Source organism: Cervus canadensis, chromosome 30, assembly GCF_019320065.1.
Source record: "Cervus canadensis isolate Bull #8, Minnesota chromosome 30, ASM1932006v1, whole genome shotgun sequence".
In the NCBI taxonomy this organism is placed as follows: domain Eukaryota; kingdom Metazoa; phylum Chordata; class Mammalia; order Artiodactyla; family Cervidae; genus Cervus; species Cervus canadensis.
The window spans coordinates 22,835,846-22,847,247 of NC_057415.1; the positions used below are offsets into that span (position 1 = coordinate 22,835,846).

Genomic DNA, 11,402 nt, shown 5'->3' on the forward strand with positions numbered 1-11,402 from the left:
GAAGGGGACAACAGAGGATGAGATGGCTGGATGGCATCACTGACTCGATGGGCATGAGTTTGAGTAAACTCCAGGAGTTGGTGATGGACAGGGAGGCCTGGCGTGCTGTGATTCATGGGGTCACAAAGAGTCGGACATGACTGAGCGACTGAACTGAACTGACTGATGTCACATCTTGGTATCAAAATGAGGTCAGATTATATTGGCTTCTTCAGATGACCCAGTGCTCACTTGAAAAATAGCAATGTGGAGACCCATGGGGACAACCACAGTCTTGCTGTGAGTCTTAGCAAGGAAGACCTCCGATCTTCACAAACCCATCACCACAAGAAAGAAATATGATACCAACCAGGCCCAGGGTGTAGATCCACGATTAGAATGACAAGCACATGGGTTCTTTTCTGGAACTGAGCCACCACTCTCCTCCTTGAGCTGAGCTGAAAAACTGAACAACAATCAAATGTTTGTTGGTGGGAACAAGGGTGCAAGGCTGCTGGAGTCGAGGAGATGGCGTTCATTTTAATAATTATGCTAAGTTTTTCTTCACTGTGTGCAAAATTAGGAAAAATTAGTCAGCACAGAATATCGCCATGAAGCTGATGTTGAAAATAAGAGTAACTCTGCTCCGTGCTTTGCTCATGGTAAATATTTACTTTGTGAGTTTTTCAGTTTCAGGGACATGAGATGATGCTCCGAGGCACTCAGCAATCACTTTCAGAAACAGGTTTCTACTGAATAATTTTACTCGTACCAATTCACTCTGCACATTTTTTTTGGAGTATAATAAATAAGTCACTGCTTAAGTGACAGAAAACTGTGCAGATGACAGGGGGCCATATGGTGGTTACAAGGCAGAATTTAAAATTTTAAAGGACAAAATGCTCATATTCATGTAGAGCAATTAACTACAGGACTGAGAACCATCTGCTGTGACTGACGAGTGCCCCCAGGCATTAATACAATCCGAAGTTTCAACTTGGTTTTTCTTGATCCCATATTCCAAGCAGAGGAAATACCGTTTCCATAATTTTCTGATTACTTATTAATGTTATCATAACATTTTTACCACATTGCTGTTTCTCTGTCCTTGGCTTAAAGATGGTGTGGTGGGTGCCCGTTGATGTACTTTAGCTTGTTTGCAGGTTTTCTCCCTCTCTGTGTTAGCTTCTCTGTCCCAGTTTGAAGCCAAGTTTTGGGGTTCCCTCTGCCTTTTGGATTTTCGAGCATCTTTTATTGTCCCCTGGGAGGAGGCAGGGAATGGAAGAAGAATCAAGCTGTGTTAGGCACAGTTTTCCACAATATATTGCACAAGAGCAGGTGTTAAAAGAGATGTTGAAATTTGTATCTTTCCTGGGCAAGTTGTACCGATTCTATTTCTCTTCGGAGAACAATTCTCAAATCCCAAGCATTTATCATCTCAGCTTTAATCTCCCCAGTACCATATTGTTCTCTTCAGAGAGAGACATGTAAGCTAAAAATGCAAAGTCAAAACAGAAAGGAGTGCCTGATGGGAGTTAAGCAATCAATGTAATGCATCTGGTACCACATAGGAAATGGACCATATGGGTCATTCAGGTGAGGGGAGGTGCTCATTGTAACCTCTCCTAAATAACGATGGATTTCTGCTTTATTTTAGCCACAGGAATTTAAAAAATATTTTCTAGGGCACCACCTTCCTGTTATTAACATAACAAATCACATTGAATAAGCTTGTATTTGTATCTAAAGAAAGGGCTTGAGCTAATTTACATGTGCTCCCACAGCTCTCGAGAAAGTCTTAGATCTCTCTAGTTAAAAGTAATTCATCCATCTCCCACTTACCAATGGATATCAAGCTTCTCTTTTCTTGACAAAATAATAGGGGTCTGTAACAGCTTTCTACTGTAACACCTGAGTTGAATAGTTGTGACAGACTGCATGGCCTGTGAAAACAAAGCAGCTACTATCTAAACTTTTATTAAACAAGTTTGCCTGCTCCTGCCTTTAAGGGCTCAGTTGAGAAAATTTAAATTCCACTCTTGAGTGATGACTGCAAGCCCAAGACTTATTATCTCTTAAACATACTTTTAAACATCTTTCCTACTGTACCCAAAACATCAAAAATTCCTATCATTTGAATTGGGAGGAAACTTCCAAATCATCCATTATCCATTAACTTGCCCATTACATCCATTACAGCTGGGGGAAAATGAAGTCTATGTGAGAAGACTTTCTTGAGACCCATCCTCCTGCCACAAATTTTATCTTTCCTACTCTCTACCCAACTTCAAGTTCTGCAAGAATTAGTCTTACCAGTGACCCCAAAATTTAAAGGCAGGGTAACATTTCCACTAATGCATTTGGACTGGACATCTGTTCATTAGTAGGAAAGGCAAGATACAGCCCAACCTAGTAAGACTGTGTCTGTGGATATTCTCCCCACTGTAGCTCATAACAGCTTCCTACTCCACAGACACAAATGGCCATTAATGCTCCCCCACCTCACCATCATTTGGACTATTTCTAATCAACCAGATTTTATTAATAATTTAAAAAAATTTTTAGATGCTGATGAGAAATAATTTCATTAAGCGGGGCCTATGATATTTCTGTGGTGTATTTGTTTAACCAATTGACATTATTTTTGGGGAAAGTTTTAGGTTTACAGAAAAAAAATGAGCAGAAACTACAGAGATGTCTTACATTCTCCATTCACCCTCTGCCCTCAGTTTTCCCTATTAACATCTTGCTTTGTTGTGGTATGTTTGCTACAATTGATGAATCAATATTCATTCATTATTATTAGCTAAAGTCTATAGTTTACTTCAGGATTTAGTCTTTGTATTGTATGGTTTTTTTGAGTTTTGCCAACTGCATAAAGTCATGTACCCACTATTATAGTATCACAGAATAATTTTAATGTCCTAAAAATCATGTGCTCCACCTATTCATCCCTCCTTTCCCTATCCCCAAATCTTTGCAGTCCCTAATCTTTTCACTGTCTTCAGGTCTCCTGCATTGCAGGCAGATTCTTTACCGTCTGAGCCACCAGGGAGACCTTAAAAATCTTTAACCTTTGACAAATATCAATTGACTGTATCTGTGTAGGTCTGTTTCTAAGCTCTCTATTTTGTTCTGCTGATCGGTTTGTCTATTCTTTTGCCAATACCACGCTATCTTGATTACTATACCTTTCATAGTAAGACTTGAAGTTGGAGTAAATTCAGTTGTCTGACTTTGTTTTAGATCTTCAATATTATTTTGGCCACTAGACCTTTTTGCCTTTTGTTATAGACTTTCCTCTATTTCTTTGCACTGATGACTGAGGAAGGCTTTCTTATCTCTCCTTGCTATTCTTTGGAACTCTGCATTCAAGTGGGTATATCTTTCCTTTTCTCCCTTGCTTTTCACTTCTCTTCTTTTCACAGCTATTTGTAAGGCCTCCTCAGACAGCCATTTTGCTTTTTTGCATTTCTTTTTAATGGGGATGCTCTTGATCCCTGCCTCCTGTACAATGTCACAAACCTCTGTCCATAGTTCATCAGGCACTCTATCAGATCTAGTCCCTTAAATCTATTTCTCACTTCCACTGTATAATTTTAAGGGATTTGACTTAGGTCATACCAGAATGGTCTAGTGGTTTTCCCTACTTTCTTCAATATATGTCTGAATTTGGCAATAAGGAGTTCATGATCTGAGCTACAGTCAGCTCCGGTCTTGTATTTTGCTGACAGTATAGAGCTTCTCCATCTTTGGCTGCAAAGAATATAATCACTCTGATTTCAGTGTTGGCCATCTGGTGATGTCCATGTGTAGAGTCTTCTCTTGTGCTGTTGGAAAAGGGTGTTTGCTATAACCAGTTCTGTCTCTTGGCAAAACTCTATTAGCCTTTGCCCTGCTTCATTCTGTACTCCAAGGCCAAATTTGCCTGTTACTCCAGGTGTTTCTTGACTTCCTACTTTTGCATTCCAGTCCCATATAATGAGAAGGACATCTTTTTTGCGTGTTAGTTCTAAAAGGTCTTGTAGGTCTTCATAGAACTGTTCAATTTCAGCTTCTTCAGCATTACTAGTTGGGACATAGACATGGATTACCATGATATTGAATGGTTTGCCTTGGAAAAGAACAGAGATCATTCTGTCATTTTTGAGATTGCATCCAAGTACTGCATTTCAGACTCTTGTTGACTACAATGGCTACTCCATTACTTCTGAGGGATTCTTGCCCACAGTAGTAGATATAATGATCATCTGAGTTAAATTCACCCATTCTAGTCCATTTTAGTTCACCGATTCCTAAAATGTCAACGTTCACTCATCTACAATATACTATCAGAGCAATATATGATGATAAATATAATAAAAATAACAATGTGTATCCTTTAAGCTAAGGTCTACACTATTTGAATTCTAAATGCATCTCCTGCACATTAGTTAACATTCTTAAAAACTGGAAATTTTTAAAAATCTATCTGTTCCAACAGCCTGTCAGAATCTCAATGAGTATTTAGCAGGAGTAAATGTAAGATGCAATTAAAAGAATTAATAAAAGAATTAATCCAAGCAGAAAATAGAATTCACATCAGATGTTTCAAGTTGAGAAACTTTTGAACATGATGGCTCTCAACCCTGGCCACCTGTTAGAATTACTTGAGAACTTTCAAATTCCCCATGTCTGGTAAGAGGAACCAGGCTTCTTGGGCTATTCCAATGGCTGCTGAAGTTGAAAGACCATATATTAATGAAGAGACTACAGTGGAAGTATAGGCAAGGTTAAGGTAACTGAACAGGGATGTTGATAAAGAAACTTAAATTTAATGAAAAAGAGTAGCTAACTCAAGGTTCAGTTCAGTTCAGTTCAGTCGCTCAGTCGTGTCTGACTCTTTGCAACCCCATGAATTGCAGCACACCGGGCCTCCCTGTCCATCACAAACTCCCAGAGTTTACTGAAACTCATGTCCATCAAGTTGGTGATGCCATCCAGCCATCTCATCCTCTGTCATCCCCTTCTCCTCCTGCCCCCAATCCCTCCCAGCATCAGGGTCTTTTCCAATGAGTCACCTCTTCGCATGAGGGGGCCAAAGTATTGGAGTTTCAGCTTCAGCATCAGTCCTTCCAATGAACACCCAGGACTGATCTCATTTAGGATGGACTGGTTGGATCTCCTTGCAGCCCAAGGGACTCTCAAGAGTCTTCTCCAACACCACAGTTCAAAAGAGATAGTAACAGCTGAACTGAGATCCATGGATGTCTTATCTACTTCATGGTGCTCTCCAAAATGAGTTTTTCTCTGGAATAAAATGTCATGTTTGACCAAGCCTGAAGTTAAAAACACCTTTAAAGTAAGCAAATGATATTCCTCTTTTTAAAAACAAGACTAAATGAACTAAGGTCAAAGTTCTCTTTGTCTTCTCAAATGAATTATAGCCTGAAATAAAACCTGTCTGGTTTCCGTGAATAATATCAGACATATGATGCTTTCTCCTTTCCTCCTCATTTTGCAAATAAAATCCCGTCTGAACTTTTCTGGAAATAAGTTAAATGGAAGCCAGAATGACAAACATTATATCTGCTAATGTGTGCTCTGGGGAAGAGAACCTATTGTGTCTGTGGGAGTGCGTCAGGAGGATGGGAGGAGATGCTGAGCTTTGGTCAGAGCAAAAAGCCAAAGTCATGGATTTGAAAAGCTTTGTCTCGGCAGCCGCAAAGCCCGGCGTGTGGGGGAGGTTGGGCGCTTGGGCCCGCTCGCTGCTCCAAGATTACGCCGAGGCGTGCAAGGACGCGGCGGCGGCGGCGCGGGGCCCGGCCCGGGAGGGCGGCCGTGTACTTGGGGCTGCTGGGTGGCGCGGCGGCCTGTTGCTCCCTGGCACCGAGCGAGGCAGCCTTCGAGGAGGCGCTGCTCGACGCGTCGGGGACCCTCCTGCTGCTGGCGCCCGCCACTCGCAACCGCGACTCGGAGGCGTTCGTGCAGCGGCTCCTCTGGCTGCGGGGTCGCGGCTGCCTGCACCACGTGAGCCTGGGCCTCTGCTCGCTGGTGTATGAGGCACCCTTCGACGCCCAGGCCAGCCTCTACCAGGCTCGCTGTCGCTACCTGCAGCCCCGCTGGACCGACTTCCCGGACCGGATTCTGGATGTGGGCTTCGTAGGCCGCTGGTGGGTGCTGGGGGCCCGGATGCGCGACTGCGACATCAACGACGACGAGTTCCTGCACCTGCCGGCTCACCTGCGCATCGTCGGACCCCACCAGCTGCACTCGGAGGCCAATGAGCGGCTCTTCGAAGAGAAGTACAAGCCCGTGGTGCTCACCGACGACCAGGTGGACCAGGCGCTGTGGGAGGACCAGGTCTTGCAGAAGGAGAAGAAGGACCAGCTTGCCCTGAGCCAGGCTGACTCTCTGCTGTCGTCGGAGGTCGCGAGATGAAACTCAGACCGCCCCCCCCCACCCCGGGTCCCGACCGGGCTCCCGGCCCCCGCAGAATGCTGGCCCGGGAATGTGCACTTGGGGCATGTGAGCCTCAAACGCAGAGTGATGGAAGTAAATTATTTGCAGCGTTCTCCCCCTGGGTTTTCACAAAATCGGGGGCCTACCTCTCACCTGTTGGCTGTGAGCAGACGGCTCATTGAGAGCTTCCCTGATCTAGGAGTTGGGGAGAGCAGAGAGGCGTGCCATATCGTGTTTATCACTGCCAGAGTTGGTAAGGAACATTAGACGGAAATAAGCCTTTTTCACTGGGCTTCACGGTTCTCCTGACTAGGGTAACTTGCAGCTTTTCGTCTTAAAATTTGAACTAAAAGGTTTATTCCATGAGTGACGTATATTTTTTAATTCAGTTTTAAGTAATTGTAGTCTCAGAGGAAGCTGGAGCAGTAATAGAGACATTCTGTGTAAACGTTCGCAGCAACTGGTAACATTTCACACTGTCCTATTGTTCCGTTGCTACCTTCAGTGGGACTCTTTTGCAACTCCATGGACTGGAGCCCACAAGGCTCCTCTGTGGGATTTCTCAGGCAAGAATATTGGAGTGGGTTGCCATTTCCTTTCAACAACCTTGAAAATACAGAATTATTGGGAAAGGAATATGTTAGTGTCTATAGCTGGGTTGAAATCATACTTTTAAAACTAATGTTACAAGAGTGAGACTGCCTCTGTCACTGATGTGGCCTGTGACTAGTTAATAAACCAGGAGATGAAACACCAAAAAAAAAAAAAGAAAAGCTTTGTCTCTTCCGTCACTACTGGAGATAACCAGTACATCCTAGCTTTACCTCTTAGCTAAGAACTTAATGCAAATATATTTTTAATTTATTATTTGTTGTTATGTATATATGTGTGCTCAGTTACTTAGTCATATCTGACTCTTCGCAACTCCATGGACTTTAGCCTGCCAGGCTCCTCTGTCCATGGAATTTTCCAGGCAAGAATATTGGAGTGGGTTGCCAATTCCTTCTCCAGGGGATCTTCCCAACCCTGGGATTGAACCCGCGTCTCTTGCATCTCTTGCATTGGCAGGCAGGTTCCTTACCACCAGCACCACCTGTTAACTAGATTAGAAGACTTTAAGAGCTTCTGAGACTACCAGATGCCTCTTAAAATGAAGTGGTCACCTGGTTTTGTGTAATAGAGGTAGCATTTGTCTTTAAAATTCTTTATAATTTTCATCATCCCCTTCCATGTATTACCTAACTCCCAAGTACTTTCAATTTTCCACATATTGCCTGTCCTCATACTGTTTATGCTGACACCTCTTCGTGCTGCAGAAGGAAAGATAAAATTGGTAAGTATCTTTGGGTGTGGTGTGCACTCTACAGCTCACTGCAGTCTCCATAGCTACCTATTAATGTTTTATCTATTTAGATTATCCATCTAGATGCCAAAGACATTTAAAAGTGTGTCTCCTATCCTGCCTTGGCCAATTCCCAAGTATAGAGTATGGAAATCAGCAGATGTCTCTGTGTGTGTGTGTGTGTGTGTGTGTGTGTGTGTGTGCATGTGTGCTTTGTTTTGGGATTTTATTGTTGCTTATTTTGCTATGCAGAATTTTTTTAATTAGTTTGAATGTTTATACTTTTATGACCACAGACTATTAATATAGTCCTAACCCTCACATATCATTTCAGGCCCTGTAGATTATGATGATATCTAAATAACATATACATATTCATAAATAAAATTCATGTGTGACATTTTATATGGAAAGTTCCCAAATGTACCTAAATTAGATAAGTTGAGACAGTTTTTAGTATGTGGAAAATGTCATGAAATCATGTCTGATAAAAACTATCAGACAGAAGATGGCAGATAGAAAGACCCTGAGCTCACCTCCTTTCATGGGCACAACAAAATCACAGCTACTTGAGAAACACATCACTGAAAAAGACTGGAACCTACCAGAAAAGATCTTCTACAAATAAAGAAAATATATAAAGAAGGAACCACAATGAAACAGTTAGGACCAGCAGAGATGTGATATAGTCAAGTCCCATGCACCAGAGTAGGCAACCCACAAACCAAATAATTATGATTGCAGAGGTTTTCCCCAAGGAGTGAAAGGTCTGAGCCCCATGTCATCTTCCTAGCCCAGCAGTCTTGCACTGGGAAGATGAGCCCCCAGAGTGTTTGATTTTGAAGGCCAGTGGGGCTTACCTTCAGGAGTGCCAAAGGGACTTCTTCACTCTTCAAGGGTGTGCACAAAGTTTCACATGATCTAGGACCCAGAAAAGAAGCAGTAATTTGATAGCAACCTGGGTCAGACCTACATGCTCATCTTGGAGAGTCTCCATGAAAGGCTACAGGCAACTGGAGTTCACTCTGGGGACATGGATACTGGTGGCAGTCATTTTGGGGAGCACCTTCTATGAGATGGACACTGGTTCTGGCAAATGCCATTTTGGAATCCTCCCTCTAGCTTATTAGCACCAGGACTCAGCCCCACTCTGACCCCAAAACCTACAGGCACCAGAGCTGGGATGCTTGAAGTGAAGTGAAGTGCAAGTTGTTCAGTCATGTCCGCCTCTTTGCGACCCATGGACTATAGAGTTCATGGAATTCTCTAGGACAGAATACTGAAGTGGGTAGCCATTCCCTTCTCCAGGGGATCTTCCCAACCCAGGGATTGAACCCAGGTCTTCTGCATTGCAAGCGGTTTCTTTACCAGCTGAGCCACCTGCTTAAAGCCAAGCAACTAGTTGGATGGGGCACAGCCCACCTAGCAGCAGACAGGCTGCTTTAAGACCCCTGAGTCCACAGCTGCTGCTCTACAGAGCCCTGCCTACCAGAGGGCCTGGGATCCAGCTCCATCCGCAAGCGGGCAGGCATCAGACCCAATCCCCTGAGCCCTGGCCCTGCCCTCTAGGGATCCTGCTCTACCTTCAGGACCAGCCTCCCCTGCCAGGGAATAGCACGGACCTAAGAAAATCACAATCCCACAGCCTGAGGACTTGGCCAAGTCCTGCCCTGGATGACTGGGTGTCAGGCCCACTTGATAGCAGGCCAACACAAGCGTCAGGATGCCCCAGGCCCTATGTCCAACTGTGTCTGGCAATCTTTGCCTCACCAAAGATCCGACACCAGCTCCGGGACCCCTGGGTCCTATAAGCAGATTCTTGGACCCAACTCTACCGGCCAATTAGGCCAGCGTTAACCCAGCTTTATTCAACATAATATCAGAAGTCCTAGGAAAGAAAAAGAAATAAAAGAAATTCAAATTGGAAAGGGAGAAATAAAACTGTCACTGTTTGTAGTTGACATGCTACTGTACACAGAAAATCCTAAAAATGACACCAAAAAATTACCAGAGCTCATCAATGAATTCAGTAAAATTGTAGGATACAAAATTAATATACAAAAATCTGTTGCATTTCTACTCACTGACAACAAACTAACAGAAAGAGAAATCAAGGAAATAATACCACTCACCCTTGCATCCAAAAGAAAAAATACCTAGGAATAAACCTACCTACAGAGGTAAAAGACATGACAACTATAAAATGCTGATGAAAGACATTGAAGACAACACAAATAGATGGAATGATATACCATGTTCTTGGATTGGACGAAATTATTATTGCTAAAATGACTATACTACCCAAAACAACCTACAGATTCACTGCAATTCCTCTCAAAATATCAATGGCATTTTTCACAGAACTAAAACCAGTAATTTAAAAATGTGTATGGAAACACAAAAGACCCCAAGTGGCCGAAAAATCTTGAGAATGAAGAACGTGGATTCTTAAAAATAAACAAGCAAATACAACAGAAAACAAACAGACTCACAGATATAGAGAACAAACTAGTGTTTGTCAGCAGGAAAAAGAGAGGGGAAGGGAGTTGAGTGGTACAAACTACAATATTATGCATAAAATAAATAAGCTATAAGGATATATTGTACAATGCAGGGACTACAGCCAATATGTCATAATAATTATAAAGGGACTATAACCTTTAAAAAGTGTGAATCCCTGTATTGTACCCCTGTAACATATAATACTGTAATCAATAAGGCATGCATGCTAAGTTGCTTCAGTTGTGTCCGACTCTTTGAAACCCGATGGACTGTAGCCCGCCAGGCTCCTCTGTCCATGGGAATCTCCAGGCAAGAATACTGGAGTGGGTTGCCAGGCTCTCTTCCAGGGGAATTTTCCTGACCCAGGGATCAAACCCACGTCTCTTACGTCTCCTGCGTTGGCAGGCAGGTTCTTTACCACTAGCACCACCAGGGAAGCCCAATCAATTATACTGCAATTAAAAAATATTTTAATGTCATTATAATACATTGGTGGGGGGGAGAAAAGAAAAGCCAAAGACATAAATTTCACTTGGAGCAGTGGAGGGAGGGCACAGAAAAGGGAGAGGAGAAACAATGTAAATTCGTAAAATATTTTTAAATGACAAAAAGAAACTTAAAAACTTTTAAACTTATTTTTAAAAGAAAAAAGTACATCATAGATACTTAAAATGTTTATTTAACTTTTGTAAATAAATGGACCAAAATCACATTGTTTATTAAAGGAAAAGATATCACGTTATAACACTTCAGTACTGAAGATAAGAAAAACTGAATTTTGTTTTAGGACCACTTGTTGGTGAAGGAATCAGATAAAATATCTGCCTACTTTGCCTCAAATCATTTATTAAGACTATCCAGTTATCAATCTACTTTCTGTTATAAATATGAGTTTAAATTGAAGAGGATTCAGAATACAGCTTAGAAAAGAAGACTGTGGTATAAAAGGACTGAAGAGATTTGCGAGACGAAAAGGAAGGAAAGAAGGATGGGTGGAGGGAAGGAGAGAAGGAAGAAAAAGAGAATCTACAATTAGAATTAAAGTTCTCAAAATTATTGGCTTGTCACGAAAGTGTCTCAGACATCCTTCTTCCATTCAGCCTTATCTTTGTGGAAAGATACTTCTGGAACCTTTCCA

The 11,402-nt window shown here is 42.4% G+C and overlaps 1 protein-coding gene across 1 annotated transcript; it reads left to right on the top strand.

The window, feature by feature from the left end:
- The first annotated feature begins 5,606 nt into the window (after positions 1-5,606).
- On the top strand, positions 5,607-6,427 carry LOC122431784 (mitochondrial import inner membrane translocase subunit Tim29-like). The gene is given in 2 exon segments (XM_043453262.1): positions 5,607-5,777; positions 5,779-6,427. Coding segments are annotated over 2 exon segments (792 nt in total). The 3' UTR covers positions 6,400-6,427.
- The last annotated feature ends 4,975 nt before the right edge of the window (positions 6,428-11,402 follow it).